The 21,094-nt window shown below is 42.8% G+C and overlaps 1 protein-coding gene across 3 annotated transcripts in view; it reads right to left on the bottom strand.

The window, feature by feature from the left end:
- Positions 1-21,094, bottom strand: part of LOC121185668 (vacuolar protein sorting-associated protein 13B-like) — a 362,080-nt gene that overhangs the window by 75,688 nt on the left and 265,298 nt on the right. For all 3 annotated transcript variants that reach the window (XM_041043972.1, XM_041043973.1, XM_041043971.1), the window contains exons 46-47: positions 20,590-20,751; positions 3,428-3,583 (exon numbers count right to left, since the gene is read on the bottom strand). In XM_041043972.1, the coding sequence (XP_040899906.1) occupies positions 3,428-3,583; positions 20,590-20,751 (318 nt within the window). The remainder of the gene's footprint in view (positions 1-3,427; positions 3,584-20,589; positions 20,752-21,094) is intronic.

Genomic DNA, 21,094 nt, shown 5'->3' with positions numbered 1-21,094 from the left:
TGGTATAACAGAGAGAGGGTTAACCTCTGACCTTTTACCACAAGCAAAGCACAGTGTAATCCTTTCTCAACTCTACTTTTAAATCCTGTGCAGGTTGTGTTTTTACTACAGCCTGTAAGGGATGCTGAACATGTAGGGGTGTAATCAACAAAACCAAAACACCTGCCTTTTCAGTTCATAGAAAGAGCTTCCTATCTAAGTATAGTGTGTGAGAGAATTGCACCATGTGTTTAGTTAGGAACAGGGGCTGTACTGTTTTTTAAACCTACAATAGGGAAAATCATCCTCCATCAAATCTTCAAAACCAGATGCTAGAAACTGCGTTGTTTCTGAAAGCCTTCTGAATCAGTGCGACTTCAGGTTCAACTGTCTTTGCTTCTCTAAATGAGTCTCAGAACATGAATCCTTTGTAGCTTCACTGCCTCTATCTCTGTTCTTATCAAAGGTTTGCTATGTAGCCTGACCGCCTCCTCACTGCCTGACCCTTTTCTAAGGTCACTGTCCATCACTCCATGTACAGCATGCACACATACGTACACACACACCCACTTTTTCTTTCATCGTACCACATGTGCCACACATATACAGACAATGGGGCCTCATGCAACAACATTTTCGTAATCTTTCTCACTCCCTGCACGAGAGCTTCAAGATGGATTCACCAAACTCTCTTAACTGTTCCAGCCTACAGAAGGTGCTGTTACACTGTTGGATGCAGCGGAGGATGATACCGGACAGCAACCTGCAGTCACACCCTGAGGCAGCTGACAGAGTGAGGGAATTCTCCTAATTAATGAAATGTATAAGCTGCTTTAACAAAAATGCCAGTTCAAACAGTCCAATATAAAAAAGCTCTCAGTAAACTGGAAAGCCATGGTGATGATGTGGTGAACAGAATACGAATTTAGAATTTAGTTTGTTATAGATATTTCTGATATCTACATTCATATGTATATTCAGACATTTAAAAAAAAGAAAAGCAGTCATGACTCATACGACAGGTCTGGACTACTTGTGAATTTCGCTCGTTCCTAAGAGAAAATTGAATGACAAAACTGATGATTTCCACAAACTGTCTTTGCTCGTACGTGCTACTTAAAAATGAATCTGTTCCTACGGCTGGTTCTTGCATGAGGCCCAGTGTGTGTGTATGCACAGAACAAAGATTCATACAGCCAAGTCACGGCCACCAGCAAGCTGTCATCTGGTATTGACACATCTAATTCTGCTCAGAACTGAGTGTTTCCACCACCCTCTGTGCATGAGTCTTTTCATGCCTTCACATGTGCGTGCATGGCTGTGTGTGTTCAGCAGGTTGTGTCACTGATAATGATCTCTGGAGAGAAAGACCTTGGCCCCAAATGAGGGAAATCTCCATCAATTATTACTTTATATCCATTCACCGACGCACACTCATGTCAGCAGCTTGCTGTAACGCACACACACACACACAACACCATAACACACTTTTCTTTCCCTGGCTGCCTGTCTTCCTCTTGTCCTTTCATTGTTGACACACAGATGTGCAAAAAGAAAAGAACGAGAGTGAGTAAGTCTGTTTTAAACAGAGTGCAAAAAGAACCCAGGAGGAGTTAAAGGAAAGAAGACACGAAACTCAAAAACAGAATAATGTATATCTCTAACCACAATGAATCTACTGAATGAACTTATTATTTTAAATCTCATCAAACAAATATTTTACACTTTCACTGTTTCTAGCTTCTCAAAGCTGATGATCCACTTCTTTCCTCTGTTTTACATCACTGTGTGTTGAATACCTTTTGGGCATTGAAAGGAATTTGAAGGTGTCATTTTGAGCAGATTAAAAAAAACAGATAACCTGATCATGGCAATAATTGTCAGTAGTAGCCCTAAGGCCTCTGCCTGCATGTGTGTCCTCCCACACAGGCATCAAAGTGTTCCCTGTGTGTGTGTGTAATTAGAGAATGGATGTGTGTGCAGATCTGTGTGTGCATGGTATTTCTACGAGGGGCCTTTATACGAGGGGTATTTTAACAGCAGTCCACATTAGGTGCTAATATGAATGATAACGAGGCTGTCACAATGAGAGATCATGGGTTAGCGGGACGGAGACAAACAGGAAAGCAGTGAGTGACACTTTGAGAATGAACCCCTCGACAAAAAAAAACAAAAACAAGATGAGGTATGCTCAGGCAGACAAGAGCCAACTTCCTCTGTAGTGTCAGACACCGTGAAGCTCAGTGTTGTGAATTGGATGTGACCAACGATCATACCCTATCACTGGTCGCAATGGGAACAAGATGTAAGCAAAGTCAGGGACAGACAGAGGAAGGAATGTGAGAGGCCGAGTCTGTTTTGTCTGGAGGACGAAAGAGAGACATGTACGACACTTGACACTGTTTACATAACAAAGCGTCACTGCCATAACCTGATGGCATCTCTGAATTTTCAGGAACACAGCATCTCTGCCTTCTATTTGTGGAAAAAAACCCAAATATGATTCACAACTGTTCTTGGTGTAAAAAGGCAAAATGCAGCTGGTTTATGATTTGGTTTAGGCTGGTTTATGATTTCCTGTGATCTTCTCTGTGAATTGATGGGGCACATTGTGTTTTTGGATGGCTTCAAGCTCATAAGCTTATGTTTTAGTGCTATAAAACAGATTACAAAAACTGACAAAAACAGAATAAAGCCTGTTGTTAGCTGAGCAACTACTAAATCATAACATAGAAATGGGGAAAAAAAAAAGGATATTAAAAATTGCTCATCCAAAAACGAGCGCTGGGAAAAAGGCCAGGCTTCCATAGCAGCATTCAAAAGGCATAACACAGTAAACGTGTTCCTGCTTTCTCTGTGGCAGTGAATCAATTACAAGATTTTTTACAGGTTAGCAGCAAAATAATCTGCAGGATGCTTATATTCTTGAATATGTTGAAAACCTTGGACCTTGTTTATTGCGGTGGTGCATTTGTTCCACAAATCTTCACTTGTCAATTAAAAAGTGTTGCCAACACTGTGAGTCTTATGAGAGCAACTGAGCAAAGCCCATGAGCCAATGAAGGCAGTGAGATCACTGGAGTGCGCATGTGTCACTCGCGTGCAGCCTGTCACGACAGCTCTGATTCTGACTGTGATAAGGTCGAAAGCCCCAGAAACACAGAGGGAACCCAAACACATGTTGTTAGCGAGGCAACTGTAATCCTTTTTTAATCTTTTACCTTGTCTTATCAGACATTTAATGTTGCAGATATATTTTTTAATTGATTAAAAAAAAGTAATGATGGTTGCAGGATGAAGAAAGTAAATAATAATAATGTATAATGTTTTAATATTTTCTCAAAGCCTCTATGTAAGAATTTTTGTGCATTTACAATGAAAGTGTAACCAGAAAACAACAACAACACCAACACCAACACCAACAACAACAAACCAAACCTGACAGTACCTGTTTCTGGACACCACTGAGCTGCACCACCTTGATGATGAGAGACGCAGTGCGTCCTTTGTACTGAATGGTCCTCAGCAGAGTCCCTACGTTGTCCACGCTGAAGGCCTCTGACCAGCGCCAGTTCCCCCATCCCTCAATGCAGATGTGCAGCAGCTGCGGGACAGGACAAGGCAGGACACACACACACACACACACACACAAAAACAGAGACAGAGGACACCTCAGAGGTTAGTCTTTTTGCCCTTTATTTATCCTCAAGCAAAAGGCAAGTAAACAACAAGAGTCTTTGTTTAGAAGATTTTGGAAGGGGGGAGAAGAACAACAAAGTTCCTGTTTACTGGTGCTGAACAGGCCTGCTGCTGCTGAAAGTAGAAATAGAAGGTTGCACACAATAAACTGACTGGTGGAAAACAGCTGATGTGGAAGCTCATTATGGCTGCATATGTGTGTGTGTATACTTATGCGGTTGGATGTGGAGGGCTCTGTTCTCCACACGTCTAAATAAGAGGCAGATAGTTTGGCTCTCAACATTTTCAGCTTTATATCCATCACTTCGTTGGTGGAGCACATCCATGTGTGTGGCTGGGACTAAACACACACAGATACAGGAGGACAGCGATAAACAGACCGTGTCCTGTCTTCTGACGTTCAAAGAACTTTGCAGCGGTGACAATTTTCTGACCATTTTCCACATAATTCCTTGTATTGTGGGCCACAGAATGGAAGCCGGGTTGAAAATCTGTACAGCAGTCATTTCTAAGACTACATCTATATCTGCAGACGGTCTGTTACACTGGTGTTTGAGTTGCTTTTTTTCCCATTACACAATACACACAATACAATACATTTAGCTTTCAATAGTGTCATGAACATTTTTCTGCAGCCTTTCCTAAATCCACTCACAAAGTCTGCCGTACAAAAGACTAATGCATACAGCACGTTACTACAGTGAGGTCATAGAGAGGCTATCTGTCCACTTCTCACTACAGGATGCTCAGAGCTACATGACAAGGAAACTAATTTGTCAAACAATGTGAGTGTTGTTATTAGATTATGGTCATAATACGGGAGCAGAACCATAAATACAGTACGTAGGGGGATCCAAAGCCCCCCCCCCCCCCCCACCCCTGAGGCAGCATCGCTGACCTTCCACCTGGCTCTCTGTGTCCACCCCCTGCCCACCAACACAACATCAAACTTGCAACAGTAAGAGAGGGAGAGGAGAGGACAGGAGAAAGAGACAAAGAACCAATGTATGTGAGCGAGAGAGTCTGGAAAGACAGCAGCGACGGGGGGGGGGGGGGATCAGGGGAGCGACAGGTTCAATACTCTCCCACAGGACTAGCGACCAGACTGAAACACAGGAAAACGTTCTCGAAGAATTTACACTTTGACTTGTGGCTTCAATGCACCAAACATTTAACCAGTCTGTTTAAAGAAAAATAAATTACTCCTGAGGTCAAAGAGCATGGGGGGACCCTGGTCAAGACCTTCTGTGTTTCTCTCCACTGCAGTCTCTCCTCACTGTTTGAAGGCAGATTTCTTTACAATAACATTCTTAATCAAAGCCTGAGTTCACGTTTTTCAAGATCTGCCCTCCTCCCTGTCGACTGAGTGGAAATTACATAATTTCTCAGATCTCCTGCTCAGTGGACTTACTCACAGGGAATGTGGCAGAGTTGGTGTAAACAACCAAGTTAAGGTTAAGCCTAAGGGTGGAGAACCACTACACAACTCCTTAAACCAGCACTAACATTGTAATAAAGACCAGGTAAGATCACGGTGGCTTGAGGGAAACTGTGATACAGGATTTTCTGCCATTCTGCTCCCTGTCTGTCTTTATGTGACCTGGTACTTAGATGAGATTGAAACCTTTTATTTTGCAATGAGCTTCAAAAGCGGCCCTAAGTTCTTAGTATTAAGCCTCAGTCTTCAGGATTTTGAGTGGGACTGGAGTGGTGTTAATTATGTTCAAAATCTTGTGGGGGTGAACGCCCGGAGATCTCTGCTGTGCCTCAGCACCATCTGCAAGGACCAATCTGTTATTTCAACACTTCTCTGTCCTTTAACCTCTCTATCATTTCCTCTTTCTCCATCTACTTTATCATTCCTGTGGCTAAACTTGACCTTTAAGTGAGAAGCCTCTCCTCAGACTTCAAACAGCAACCACTGCTCTTGTTTTAATTCATCACTGTTCTGACTCAAGCAGTGGAAGGAGAAAAAAAACAGCGGTGACACGGATGAACTGGACACGTAGGACAACAAGAATGAAAAATAAGAAGCTGCTTTGCCTCTTTGTGATTTATCCAGCTGTGACACTGAGCAAACCCAGTCAGCCACATGTGGTAGTTTTACGCACATGGATTAAGCCCAGCCTAAGAGCTTTCAACTGAGTGTAGCACTTCAATGAAGAGAAATGTCTCTGTAGGAAAATGAGGCTTCATCTGAAGCAAAACGTCATAGCTTACAGGTTGACTATAATGTGTCATTATCTACAGGACTGTAATATTGTGTATACTGTAGGTGAGATGTAAATGTAGAGGAGAAGCTATATTATGACAATAAATAAACAATTTTTACTCAGATTTTTTATTTTGCTTGTGGTGCCCCCAAGCATGTTAAGAAGAAACCACAATCGCATCTGATTTCTAAATCAAAGACCTCTGACCTCGAAATGATGAAGTCCCCCCGCCCAAGGCCTTACATGAAAGTGAAGTCCAAAGTTGCCTGTGAAGTACAATGGCTTGACGAGGCCAGCACACTAAGGTGACAAACAAAACTGGACTGAAGTAAGTGGAAAACGTAGTAAGCCTAAAAGTGTCAGTTATCTCAGAGTTTTATAAAGCCAAAAGCAACTATTCAGACTGTTCTTTGATACACACTGGAAATTTAATAATCTATCTGTATCAGCTCTGTAAAATGTGATTCTCTAACTCTATTAATATCTAGACAAAAACAACATTTTGAGCAAAACCAGCCTTCAGCTTGTAACCTCAGCTGCTAATTAAGTTTTTATCTCATTTCCAGATAAATTGTTAGAAGACCTCCTACGCTCACCCTCAGCAACTGGCACTGAGCTGAAGATTGTTTTGTCCAAGAGCGGCTAAGAACCCATCCGTCATATGATGATTATTTCCCAAGTTGGGTATTGAGTGTGAAAGAAATGTGAAATTGAAATCTCAGTCTCTCCCTGTTTCCCCTGAATCCTCAGGGACAGATTGTGATTATGGCTGGCTGATAGTGGACACTCAGCTTCCAGCACATTACTGGGCTCCAATTTTGGCACCAGAATGATCTGCTGAGGGATTATTACACCAGACAATTGGATGTAATTGCACAAAGCACTTTCACTCTGTGACTGAATGGTGCTGTATATTGTCTGTTATCTGTTTTGCTGATAGTGAACAGGATCTGGCCAGGGTCATGTCATACTGTTGCTTTTCCAATAACAACTCTGGCCACAAGCCCTGACATTAACAAAATACTAGCATTCATCCAAATTCTTTGGATGTAACTTGACCAACTGTATTGATATATCAATAAAATGCTTTAGTCAACCATATTTTCCAGTTATTAACATAATCAAACTACAATCATTCATTCCAAATCTTTAGAAAAGAGCTGACTACAGGTTACTGATGTGGTTTTTGGGCTGACAGTACATCGCTGTCTTGTATTGCCATAAAGATTTGACAATGACACATTTGTCCAAATAAACTAATATAACTAAGCTACAGATGATTCATCTCAGTTCCATGGAGATGAATCATTTGATTGATTTGAAAGAGGATTGTCTATTCCTGCTTGGACTAGATCAGATCCATTCCTCTTTGGTCTGATGTCCACAGTGAGACTGCAGGGGCCACATCCTCACAGGGGTCTTCACAAATGTGGCAATGATGACAGCTGTAGCTTGATATGGTTTGTATATTACAATTCAACACCAGGTTTAATGACATTGCCACAATCTAAGTAGTATAAATAAATACAGGGCCTATAGGATCTGCTGAATGCTGAGCACATAATGACACTTTTCAAATCAAAGACCCTGCTGATATTGTGACTAACCTGGACATAATGAGGAACACCTGTCCGCTAAACCAAATATCAGAGGGTCTGAATGACGACATTCAAATCCACACAGATCATGTTGGGACCATGTATGGTCTTATCACAAGATCAGGACCACATGAGCTTTCTGAAACCCCCACCACCCAGATTTGCCAGTTGCTATGGAAACCAAATGCAGAACCCAAACATGGGACTGACACATTCAGAAATGGTGTTGGCTTCTGAGAATTACCACCTCCACCCGCCTGAACTGTAAGTTACATGCAGTGAGTCAATCAACCAACCAACCAAATTCCATCACGGGTACGATGTCATGTCTACTGCCTGGTCTGTTGCTTAATCCTGTCCCGTGAGAAAATAATTAGCAACAAAGTTTCCTGTAAAACACAGCAGGATATCAGTAAGTCACAGCCAAAGCAAAGACTTTAAACTTCCTGGTAAAAAGTCATTGTCTCATTCCAGTGGCAAATAATCAAGTTTTTGCTTTGATACTGCTGGTGTCAGGAAACTACGTTTCTCACATGCTTTTACACACACACACACACACACACGCACACGCACACGCACACACACACACACACACACACACACATACACCAAAAGTCCTCCAACCCCTGTCCCCCTGCAGACAGAGCGAGTCACTCCTGCCACTGTAACCGCTATCCGTCTTCTGTCCTCTCACAGGAATGTGCTTGGGCACACATAACACAAATTAAGTGTCTGTCCGCAGTGGAGATGTAATCAGCATTCCTGGATGCTGCACAGACAGGCTGACAAAGCCGCAGTGGTCGTTGGTCGTCTACCCATTACTACCATTCCTTCATTCTGTCTCACTTATACTATAATAGGGGATTTGAGACGTAGGGACGTGGAGTAGAGGTAAAAACAACACCAGTAGCTTTGCACACTAGTTTCCATAACAGGCCCAAAGAGTCTGAGGCAAGTCTTAGACGGCTGATTACCTCTAAACTTTACCCAAAGCAAGCTTTACATCTAAACTAAACTTTCTGAAGCTTGCAACATGTAAAATTTGAAAATGATGTGAACTCAATTTCACATATTAAATGTTTAAAAATAGCCTGACAAGTCTCTATTGCCCATCTTATTTAATGTTGCCTGGGTGTAGTTGACAGAAGAGGGATGTGGAACAGAGGCCTGTCTGGTCTGGTGAAATTTCTTTGCGACCCGGGAGCAAGCAAGCCACCTAACAAATGAGAAACAGGTTTATATTCAGACACAAAACAAAATAATAAGGATTTGGACCTTGTCCTGCAAAAGGATGGGCATGAGAAAGAAAAGAAAGAAGTAGGCAAAGTTGAACTGCAGTGGGAGGAAAAAAAAAAGAACGTAAATGAGTTAAAGATAGAACAGAGAGACACAACAGCATCCTTGCCAGGGCAGTGAGGGCTAACCCATGTAACATGAGGGAATTATGGTGGTTTTAGCAGCTGTCTACAATGCTTCTCTCCTCCTTGGCTCCCTCTCTCTGACAAAAGAAGCAAGGCAGTGCAACATCAAAGCCCAGATTTGCAAGTCTAAGAAGCGGTTTGAGCTGGAAAAAGGTACAGAGAGAAGGCATTGTGTGGGTCCGTGGTTGACAGAGGAGACGTTAAGAGGTTTATGCTTGACTAACATTGTTCCATAGTTCTCCCTCTGGTTTCTACCAAGGCATCGTAGACATCTTAGGGCCTTGAGGGTTCCAGGAGACGCAGATGCGGCAAGTGTTTGCACCGAATGAAGGGGAGCTGACAAAAGGAATACTGTCTGAGAGGAGAGAGGTTTGAAAACCACATGGTGGGGGGATGAAGGAGTCAGTAGTCGAGGACCCTTGGAAGGACAGAGACCTTATCTCAGTTTAACCGGGAAAACAACAGGAAAACATCCAACATCAGTCCACTGGAGGGCTACCACATACTGTACATAAAGCCATCTGTTCAGACAAACACAAACAAACACACATACCGTACATGCAAGTCAAAAAAGCGGTATGTTCTTGATCACAAGCTGACTAAGCAAGGAGAGACCTCAGTCACCCGTAACGTGACCACAACTAGAGTGCCCCTGAAATACCAGGGACTCTAGGGTGACTGCAGTATAACAACATGAATGCAACTGATGTCTCCACTGGTGTGACAATGCAATGCACAGTGCAATGTAACACTTCAGCACGCAGGGGCTTTCTTCACTACAACAAAACCACAAGCTCTACCATTAAAGAACAAATGCAGCATCGGTTAACCCCATACAGCCACCCATAACAGAGTGGTAGTCAGTTTAATGAAACTGAGGCCCCCGGAGAATGTAGAAAATATATCACCACAACATGTTCACATGATCATAAATCCCAAAAAAAAAAAAAAAAATTCTCCTGCTTCCTACTTGGATGCAAGTAAATCATGTGCATTAGTGCCTGTTTCTAACTCTGCCTAGTTGATGGCTGGTATGCATGAATGGAACATCTTAATACAGCACTAGGTGGCTCTCAAACATATACTGGATATAATATTTATTTGATCATCCAATTTTACTTTTTGTTGTGTGTCATACTAAGAAAAATGCCTTAGTTTTACAGCTATTTCTTCTGAAATGCTTTCATGGTGGGTGTATAGCATATGGCAAGGGGCCTTTAAGGGTCCCAGGCTGTCATGTGACCTGTAGTTCCTACACCAAAACCGCCACCCAGTCCAGTACTATTCCTGTGGGACAGGCCATATAGCACTAAGATGCTGTCCATGGTGCTGAACCTAGGGCAGCACCAATGGGACCACAACGCTCGCTGATTCTTCACCTAAACTGAACACCTGAACCAGCTGGGCTGGTTAGACAGTATGGGGCTGAGAGAGAGAGAGCAGGACCACCAGCTGTGTCCTTTGGGACAGCAGACCTGTCTCGTGGGATGCACCCATGGGGGGGCTGATCTTGTGTTGGTCTTACCCATTCTGTTGACATGCTACTGCAATCAGTTAATTTAAAGACTCTGACATTTAAAAGTTATTACATGTAAAGGTGAGAGAAAATCAATATTAAATTATTTGCACTTATTCAATTGTCTGCCTGTCGCACAGCTGTGCTCTCCTGCCAAACAGCTCATCAAAACAAGAACATTTATCCCAGTGTCGGCCTTTCAGTCACGTATATCCAAAATGTTCCGGTTTGTAAAACACAGTGGAAACACAAAGCAGAACTAAAACCTTACAGGTTCTTAAAAGTGAACATTATGGGAAGCTGTATGTTTCAGGTCGTTAACTGCCCATAGTGGAAAAGGCCCAACTGTGGTCGGGACTCACAGCCGTGGGCAGGGAATGATGTCCAAAAGAAACTCTCCACCTGGATAGTGTGGTTTGTGTGGTGACTATATAGTGCTTGCTGAGTTGAACAAGTCAAATAATCCGGCCTGTTGTAGCTGCTCTAAACCTGTTGGACTGCACATAGTTAAAAAGTCTGTTATTTTGAGAAGCTTTCCCTTCACAGCTACACTTTAGAGCCACTTCTGACACACTTCTGTTTATAATTTCCACAAAGACTTAAACCCTCCTCTCCTAAGGGAGGCTGCTGCCTGGTACCTGTTTGTCTCTGTGCATTAGGACATTAAAGGTCTGCATCAATCTGTTAGACAGCATGCTCCCATGGCTGTTAATTTGAACACCACTTGTACTTTGTCACATGTTCACTAGAAGGTGATCGTTCCTCGAGATCTGCCCAGTGAAGTTGAACCTGACACTGCTGATAGCGAACAGTCTTGGCTACAGTATCTATCAAAACAATCTTAGTTACATTCAGTTTTTCTTTTAGCTATAAACTACAGTTCTGAAAAGACTGGAAAAAGATATGTGCTATGTCAAAACAGAAGACATCGTCCACAACAAGAGACCTCATTCTGTAACTGACATCATAGTAAAGCATGGGTTGGCTAACTTGTGAAGACTGGGATCTCAGTTTTAAACAATCTGGTGTTATAATGCAGACCAGGGTCATTAAAACATACCAACACTTTTGTCATGTGGACACCAATCAGAAACAGTTTTGCTGCTCAAACTGGGTTGCAAACTATGGTTTAAGACCCTCTGTTGTAGTTTCAAGGCCAAGGATTTGATTTGATTTGAGAGGATGAAAACATATTTTTTGAACTGCTAACACATTGGCATGTTTAAAAAGATTTACAAAGAAAAACAAATACGAGACTCTAGCAGCTTAGCTCTCGTCGACATGATAATTAAATTAATCTCCGCATTTCAGGGGGAGAGCTTCCTCTGGGACTAACTACACAGGGAGTGGAATTACTCAAATATATACACAAACACAGTCATGACAGAGCAGTGGCTCATCAGATATACAAAATAAAATCTCATGGCATGTAAGTAAGAGTGAAAAAACAAACTCCTCTGAATACCGCGTTGAGTTTGAAGGGATGAGCAGGAATTAGCTGTACAGAACTATAAAGGAAAGGCGGGCGGTGAAGGTTGAGACTGACTGTCCTGTCTGTATTTTTCAGGAAAAGCTGCTTGTGGTGGGGAGTTGTGGTGCAGAGCTGGGGAATGTAGTACATTGTTTTAAAAAGGTTGGATGAGGACCAAATGGTGGGTTGCAGAAAGATGAGAATGGGTTCCCAGAATATTCAAGAGTCACTGATTTCAAAAATTACTGACAGCATAATGCTGTTGAAACATTTTTTCTCTATTTGCAATATAAGGCACGATAAACATGTGGTTCACAACATCTTGAGACATATCCTATTAATCACTAATCGAGCCAGTTCCCAACAAGCACTGCTGGAAGAAAATGTTTCATCCCTCCTTGTGACATTTACTGAGAGCAAATACTAACTAAAGGGAGGCGGCAATTTCTTAAAAGACTTTAGCATTAATGCTTGTCCTGCCTGAAGGTGGGGAGAGTAGGAAAGATGGGGTACAGGAGATTGGCTTTACAGACCTAATGGCTGCGTAGCTAAAGTGTAAGGGCTGTGGCTTGTGAGGCTCATTTAAACGTCCTGGGAACATGACATTACCTATGACCTTTGATCTCCATGTGTAATGATGTGTGTATATGTAATTCAGCAGAGTAGAGCATCTGTTCCATTACTAGGCAGATAAATCCTCCCAGGACTGTGTATATCTGTTGAGTTGCCTTGAAAGACATCCAACAGTGAAAGTGTCAAGCTGCTGATGAAATGAATGAATCACAGAAACAAACACCAAACACATGCAGGCAGACACACACACACACACACACACACACACACACACACACACACACACACACACACACACACACACACACACACACACACACACACACACACACACACACACACACACACACACACACACACAAATGTTCATTCAAGTGAATTCACAGGAATACAAATATTATCCTTTACAGATTTGTTATGCTGCTCATCACTACATGAACACCAGGGTCAGTACATGGGAATGTGAAATCATTGTTTTGTGGAACTGCCCGACTAACAGCAGATGATAGAATAAATAAGAAGGTGGCCATGTGGTGAAAGCAACTGTGCTCTTCATAGGCGAAAGAGCCCATCAGCTTACACTCAAAAACCTATAATAAACTGAAAACATTAGAAAATCCTGCAAATTCATTTAAAAAAAACTGAAATCTCTCATTTACAAAAGTTAGTTCAGTACTTCGTAGAAGCCTCTTCAGCAGTCTGCTTGGGTAAATATCTACAAGCTTCACACAGCTGACTTTGGGCAGTTTATCCCATTCTTCCTGACTGATCCTCTCATTGTATTAGTCAGCTGATAAACAGTGCCTGGTGTTCTGCTCAAAGAATTTAATAGTTGTCTCATCAGACCACAGAATCTTTTTCCTCATGTTCTCTTAAATGCCATATGGCAAACTCCAAGTGGGCTGTCACATATCACTCAAGGGAAGCTTTCAGGTGACCACTGAGTGCTGCTCAGACAGTCCTCCATCCATCTCTGCAGAGGACTTCTGAAGATCTTAGACCCTTAGAGTGATCGTTGGGTTCTTGGTCACCTTGACCAAGGCCCTTCTTGCCCAGTTTAGCTGGACGGCCAACTTTAGGAAGAGTCCTGTTTGTTCCAGACTTCTTCCATTTCACAATTATTTAGGTCACTGTTCAGTCCTGGGAACACCTTTCCACAAAATGTTATAGTGGAGGTCTACACAGAGACTCTTCATGGCATGGTTTTTGGCCTGACATGCAGTGTGAATCATGGGACCATATATACACAGGTATGCAGCTGTCTAACCTGTCCAATCCCTTTGATTTGCCAAAGGTGGACTCACATCTCAAGGATAATGAAACAAACAGAATGCAACTGATCTTACTTTGGAGTGCCACAGCAAAGGGTCTGGATACTTTTGTAAACGAGAGAGTTCAGTGATTGGTTTGGTTTTTGATTTAAAATGCATTTGCAAAGATTTCTAAAAACATGTTTTCACTTTACCATTATTATGGTTATTGAGTAAACACTTTTCATTGCAATGCTATCCATTTACAACAAAATCTACAACACAATAAAGGGTGCAAAAAAGGGAAGGGGTCTGAATACTTTCTGAAGCCACTGTATTTGCACATTAAACAAAGGTTTGTCTTTGAAGCCAAAGCTCTTTAGTTTCACAGTTGAGAACTGATATTCTTCCTCTGGCCACTGAGGTTGGCTGCTTTAAGACATTCAGGAGAAAAACAGACTGTGTGAGCTGACTGTTAAGGGAGAGGTAGAAACTGATTCCCTTTGTTTTTCCATTCTACACACTACAATGAAAAAGCTCAATAAAACCCCAAAATATTCTGGAATACAAATGACCAAAAACAGTTTAAATTTTGATGTGTTTAATGTTTCTGTATTTGTCTCAAAAGCCTGAAAAAGAGGGTAAGATGGATTACTGAATTAATATTCACTCTGATTTCTTTAGCATTACATAATAAATGCTTTTGTCAGTAAGCCGGACTAATTGTTTTTCTTTATTTTGAACTTGTTTGTAGTTTAATAATGTACTCGTATATTCACCACTCTGTGGTCTGAACTGCCTGTGGTTCATGACACCTTGCATGGTAGCTCACTGCCATTGGTGACTGAGTGTAGGAGTGAACGTATGAATGAGAGGTAAACTGTAAATCACTTTGGTTAAAAGCAGGATATAAATGTCCTACACCCATGTGACGTAGCTGTGTGCATGACACCATGATAAGGAATTCATTAAGTCATATCAGTGAGAAAGATGAGACAGAGAAGCCTTTACTAATCTTAATTTTACTCTTATTGTTGTATTATTTGAGCTGTGCTGACTAAGAAGGCCTCCTCACTCACTGTGGACATTTGCCATGTAACCCGGACCAGGAATCTGAATGGTGCATAGCTGAAGAAGGCTGTAGCTTTGCCTAACAATGACTGTTGTTTGTCTGAGGTTATCCTGCCCAGGAAGCCGTGATGATCATGATCCTCTGACTTAGCTTCTGACACACTGACTCACGCACAATTTGTATCATGTTGCCATAGATACAAAATATTAAAATGACCAGAACATGATGCATCTTCAAATTTAATCATTCAGCCAACATATTTTAATAGTTTTTGACAAAGGTTTTGCCTTTATAATCACTATGGTGATATTTTGGTAATTAGATTATTCCACTAGGGGGTTTCACCATAGATCAAACTGGACAGCAGCCTCTTTCACTGGCTTCTCATTCTCCCTCTGATCAGTCAGTGTGTGGGTTAACCTGACTGGAACTAATATCCCTCAAAGGGTCAACCTAATCTACTGCAGTTAAAGCCACAAACTTGGATGAACAGCACAACTGAACCACTTCACTTGAGGGCAGTGTTTCTTAAACAATGGGTCAGGACGAAAGAAATATGAAATCCTACTAGGAAAAAAAAAACCCTGATACATTTTAAGGAATAAATACATGACTCACTTATTGTGCTTATTTTGAGTAGTAAGGAAAACACTGAGCACTGCCTCAGGTTGAAAAGTCCCCATATTAAACTGACATATTAAAGCGCCTATGACAAGTAAACAACAGGACACAAATACACTATGCAAAGTTCCACACACGTATCATGAGACGTTTCAGACGTTTGAACCCCACTGTAAACGTGCACACACAGAAACACACATACAAACAAGCACATAGAGTACACTGATGTAAAAATGTTCTCTCACGCTCATCTCTCTCTCTCTCTCGCACATACACACACACACACTCATACCAAATACCTCCCTGTCATGCATGCTTCCAACAACTCGCCCAATCTAACCGCAAACTAATAGTCCTGGGCTGCTATCTCCAGCACATTACCCCTGGGGAACCACACACACGAACGCCAACACAACACTGACACACAGATACACAAGGACCAATACCATACTCACACCCCATACCAACACGCAAAGACACACATGCAGGAAGAGAGAGGGAGAGCTCCATGGTAGAAGCCTGCTGCTCGAGTAAATTACAATTTATTCAAATTGTGAATATTCCTTGTAGGCACTTAAAAAGTCCTTCCCAAATCCAGGGGGCTTTTTACACCCCTCTCCCTGCTAACCACACTAACCACAGGGATTTCCATCAGCCAGGCTGCATCCTGTACAGAGCAGCCAGATATTTCAACCATCCACACCACACCACACCACACACCCAGGCCTTGAAAAAAGAGCAGGGTGAGGACAGTGAGTGTATTTGTGTGTGTATAAGATAGCTATAAACTGCACTTACTTACCAAGAGAGTGCGGAGTTATGGGCATGATTATCCTGGCATATTTTTTTAATGGATTTATCAATCTACTTATCTTTATCCATCTCTCTGTCTATTACTCTCTCCATAATAGACAATGTGTGTTTATAAACTTCCTCACCTTGGCTAGTAAACACTGGGGTGTGAAGGCATGCTAAGCTTGAAGGAGAAAAACTAGACTGAGAGGCCTGACAGACTCCAGGCCTTAGGAAACATCTGATCACAGTGTGTATATATGGGACTGAGTGTGCACTTACGGGCATGAATTTGATCAAGGGTAGGATGACAGTGGGGCTCTAAGGACGTGACTGCCTCAATCAAGCCTTTTAATGCATCTTATGGTTATAATTGACAGCAGGAACGGGAGGGTAGAGAGGGTGGAAGGGAGACGGGCAGAAACAGAGGAGCAGTGAGAGGGAGTGTGACCTGAGCCGAGGTTCACGTTTCACTGCAAAAACACTCTGCTCCAGTGTTCATCTGAGAGAAGTGACAGATATTCGGAGGTATGTCAACACTGTGGGAAGTGTACACTGGTTCCACTGCCCAGGATCACACATATTAAGCAATGCTCTTTCACACACACAGACACACAAAAGTACACACAGGAGATTGCAGGATTTTAAATATGCCTCCCTGTTTTAGTTCAAGCTGAAACAACAGCAGGCCTGTTCGAGCAGGAAGGACTTTCTCTATATACTGACACTTTCTGCCTGGGGTTCATACATCACATACCTAATCACACCAACAAACAAATAAAAGATGCTAACAACATTTACCATTCTGATATGGCTGCTAGTCGCAGTTTGGTGCACAACAGACTGAGTCTGGGTCAGACTGAAGCTCAAACATGCATGGCTGAATTTCACCAATGTTTCCTCTAATGCTAGCCATCTTAATGCACGCTGCTCCTTCACTGGTCAACAGCGGTGGAGTGGAGGGCATGAGGTCTGAATATTATAGATCCACACAATCGGCAAATCTACTCTTCTATACTTCCTTAATGGGTTCATCGTGAACAGAGAGAAATGGGGAAGGTGGGAGGAACACAAAGATAGCAGCAGACACATTTTTGGCTGTAGAGCCCTCGAAGCCAATCTGTGAGTGTTAAGATCATGGCAGTGCATGTGCAGTATCCCCCTTTGACAACTCTGTGTGACCCTCCTTTTGAATTTCCCTGTGCATTCTTCCCCCATCTCTCTTTCTCTCCCTCCATTTTCCTCTTTTTGAGATGATCTCAAGTCCAGTGGGTTCTCACTGGCAGAGAGAGTAGGGGGGGACAGATTACTTTACAACAGCAAATTAGTAGCTCTGGCTTGTGTGTGTGTGTGTGTGTGTGTGTGTATATGTGCCTGGGGGACAGGCCAGCTGGGACACACACACATCATACCAGAGCCATGAGGACAGGCTGATGGCCTGCCTTCTCGACAGGCCCCAGGCCTCCCAGACAAGAAGAGATTGGCCATGAACAGAATGGGTGGGGAGTGTGTACTTCAGTATTTGTGTGTGTGCGACTGATAAAGTAGGGAATTGGGGCAAGGCTGTGAGGTAGAGACAGGTGAACCCTGGACAGAGTGATGGTACTAATGGTAGTTCAGTGTTCCAGTGGGCTAGGAGTGTAAGATTAGGGGAGGGAGCTATACTACAGTCAAGTAGTGGACAGAGTGATGTGCAGTGTGACTATGGATGATGTAAGGAAGGTAAAAGGTGCACAAAGGCAACTGTACAGATCCAAAAGAGAAGGAACTGCGATGGCCAAAGAACAGATTAAGCCAGATGTGGAGCAGGGCTTCAGGGGTAATTCAAGGCCATGATCCCCAGTGTGAGGACAGCACTTATGGGGGTGTAACGGAGATTAAAAGGACAAATTCACCTTCTAGCCAGAGTCCAAAACAGAACAGGATAGGCTGGTGGAGGCCAGCATCAGGACGAGCCAGACAAGGGATAATGAGCTCAGCCAGCATGGTCGTGAACATCAGAACACAGGACTATGCTGGGGGGGGGGGGGGGGTTGAAAAAGAGACTGCACTGGGAAATGGTGTGCTGTTGTTGGAGAGTCTTTAGAGAAAGGCACAAATGTCCAAGTGAAACCCCAAAACAGTTTGGAAGCCAGAGACTGTCCAGGTCTACTGATCTCACCGAACTGATGGAGGTGAGGCATCGGGGATAAAGAGAGACCTGGACTGAGCTGACAACAAGGGAATGTTGTGCAGCTATGTTTTCTAAACTGTGGCTCAGGGTGTGTAGCCTGAAATGGGTTTTGGCCTGCATCTAGCATGTCCCTACAGTGCATGGCAAGAAAAGACACAGAATACCTTTCATAGCATTAGCATATCCCCAGTATAACTGAGCTAATTGCAGTGTGGATGCCAAGCTGTAAGGTGTTTACTGATGTACTTGGAGGGATTACAGCATGGGGGAGTGGGGAGGTGGTGGGGGTGTGTGCAAAAAAGTGGATGGGAACAAGACTCGGCAATTATTATGAATGGAGCTCAGACAATTTGAAAATGGTTGAAAGCTCAGGTCTGCTGGCTAAAACCAGTGTGAGGACACAGCAGACAGCTGACTAGACACAAATGTAATCACAGAGCTGAGATCTATCATTCAAACAACCGGTACTGAGGACGGCCCGTAGGGAGGCACTGTGAGCTGCTGATTATCATAAATATTAAAAGTTCGACTACAGAGAAAACTGAAATTATGCGACTTGAGATCCCACCTCGATGTTGGAGGAAAAAGAAAGAGGAAAAAGGAGAGGTTTTGGAGATGAGGGAGGTGAGGAGAGGATCTTGTGGTAGGAGATGTTAACTTTCAAGTTCACCACGTTGGTATAAAAAGAGAATAAATATACAATAATAGCACAAATGGACAGGCTGAACGAGTCAAGTATTAAGTGCAGGCCAGGACGCAAGGCTGACAATACAACTGACAAATAGGCGAGAGGTCAGGGGTTAAGAGGAAGGTCTTGGGGTTGAAGTGGAGAACTGGCTCACAAACAGAGAAAGGAAAAGTTGCAAGGGAGAGTGGGGAGGTCTGGGAAATGATGGCTCATGATGATCAGAGTTGTTTTAGACACTCCAAGACATCATGGGGCTTTAGCAAAACAGCACAACCACTTACGGCTCCGCCTGGAAACTGATTTGTAAGAGCTACAAAAACAGACTTGCAGGACCAAGTAACCATTAATGAAACACAACCCTTTCTCTTATCAGTGTCACTATTTTTATAACCCCGAAATGTAATTAGGAGTGCGTGCTACAATTTGCTGAGGTGGACACATTGGCAGGCATTTTATCATCAAGCTCAGTAAGTTAGCTGAGTGTTTTTGGCAAAGTTGTGCTATTTCTTATTTATCTAGCTTCACAAATCATGGTCATCTTGAGAACACATATTTCATATACCACAAACACATAATGGAATAACATATGACAGAACCATCTCGGAATCACATTCTTCATCTATGATGATATTTGGCCCATTCTGACAATCCGTCTTCCAAAACATCCCCGAAAATACAGAGGTCATTTTGACTTACTGCTAAAATGAGATGTGGTATTTGCTGTGCCGATATGCCAGATCACCACTATCCAAGTGTGTGTGTGTGTGTGTAAGCGAGAGTGAGGTAAGAGCACAGATTAACCATGGTCGATGATTAATACAACTTGACTTACTGACTTACTGCGAGCAATTATGGCCATGTCTTTTCTCAAGCTTGACTATTTCACTCTCCGTGAAACACATGGGGGTCCTGAAACATGTGCGCACCAAACACACACACATATGCCACAGATCGCCAGCCCACCCTCCACTCAACCTCAAAACCACAAAGGGTTAAATATAATCAATCTTCTTTAACAATGCTGTCAGGGCACTGTCTGAGAGCGCTAACAGAAACACAAAGATGGCGGCTGCACACTGATGACGGTGTGTCTGGTGTGTGTATATAGCTTTGTGAGCTTGTGGACAGAACTTGTATGTGAAAGTCAGTGAGTGTGGAATTATACGCGTAAACCATTATTTTTACATTGGTATGTGTGTGTGCTCCCATGCACTGCATAGTCCAGGTATGGTTCAGAATATGTGTGTGTAAGTTTATGCAGGCACTATTTGTTTATGTATGTGCACTGCTTGTTAATACGTGCTCCATTCAATATGTGCTCCATGCACACATATTAAGGATGCATCTGCGCATTTCTATTTATAATAGCCTATAGGAGTGTGCTTACGTTGTGTGTGTTTGAGCATGCATATGTGTGGATCTACTCAAAACTCCAACCAAAACCACAGGACTGAGAGGCATTAGATCTTTCCCAGGCCCTGGGCTACATACACACTATATGTGTGAGTGTGTGAGTGCACTACCTGAGGGGACTTGTGGGATCTCCAGCTGTACTGGTGGCTGAGAAGGCTGGCCAGCAACACGTTCTCATCTGTGTCCACCTGGCCAAAACGCAGCGTTTCGTGGGTGTCGTTACAGATCACATAGTGGCTGTAGACCAGCTCCTCTGCCTCTGGGTTCCCATTCTGAGAAAAAAAAACGGGGGGGGGGATTGTAGAAGGTATGGATGAAGTGGAGGACAAAAGAGGGAGGGAGGGGTGACATGAAAAAGAGAGCTTGTGAATAAAAGAGTAAGCAAATACTTCCAGGTGTGTACGTTTATAGTAGGTGTATAATGGTACAGTGCTGTATATGTATACGAACATATGCAGGTGTCAACAATGTATATATTCTCAATCTTAAGAATGCAGATCTTGGTAGTGCAGCTGTCAGCCAGTAGAAGAATGAGATGAGTGATATCATCTGTGGGAGTAACAAAACCTCAACAGGGGAGTGAAGATATATCACAGTCTGACAGTTATCCAGGTT

This window comes from Toxotes jaculatrix, chromosome 8 (assembly GCF_017976425.1).
Source record: "Toxotes jaculatrix isolate fToxJac2 chromosome 8, fToxJac2.pri, whole genome shotgun sequence".
NCBI classification, from domain to species: Eukaryota; Metazoa; Chordata; class Actinopteri; family Toxotidae; genus Toxotes; species Toxotes jaculatrix.
The sequence above is the reverse complement of the archived record's forward strand: the minus strand, read 5'-3'. Positions and strand labels throughout refer to the sequence as shown.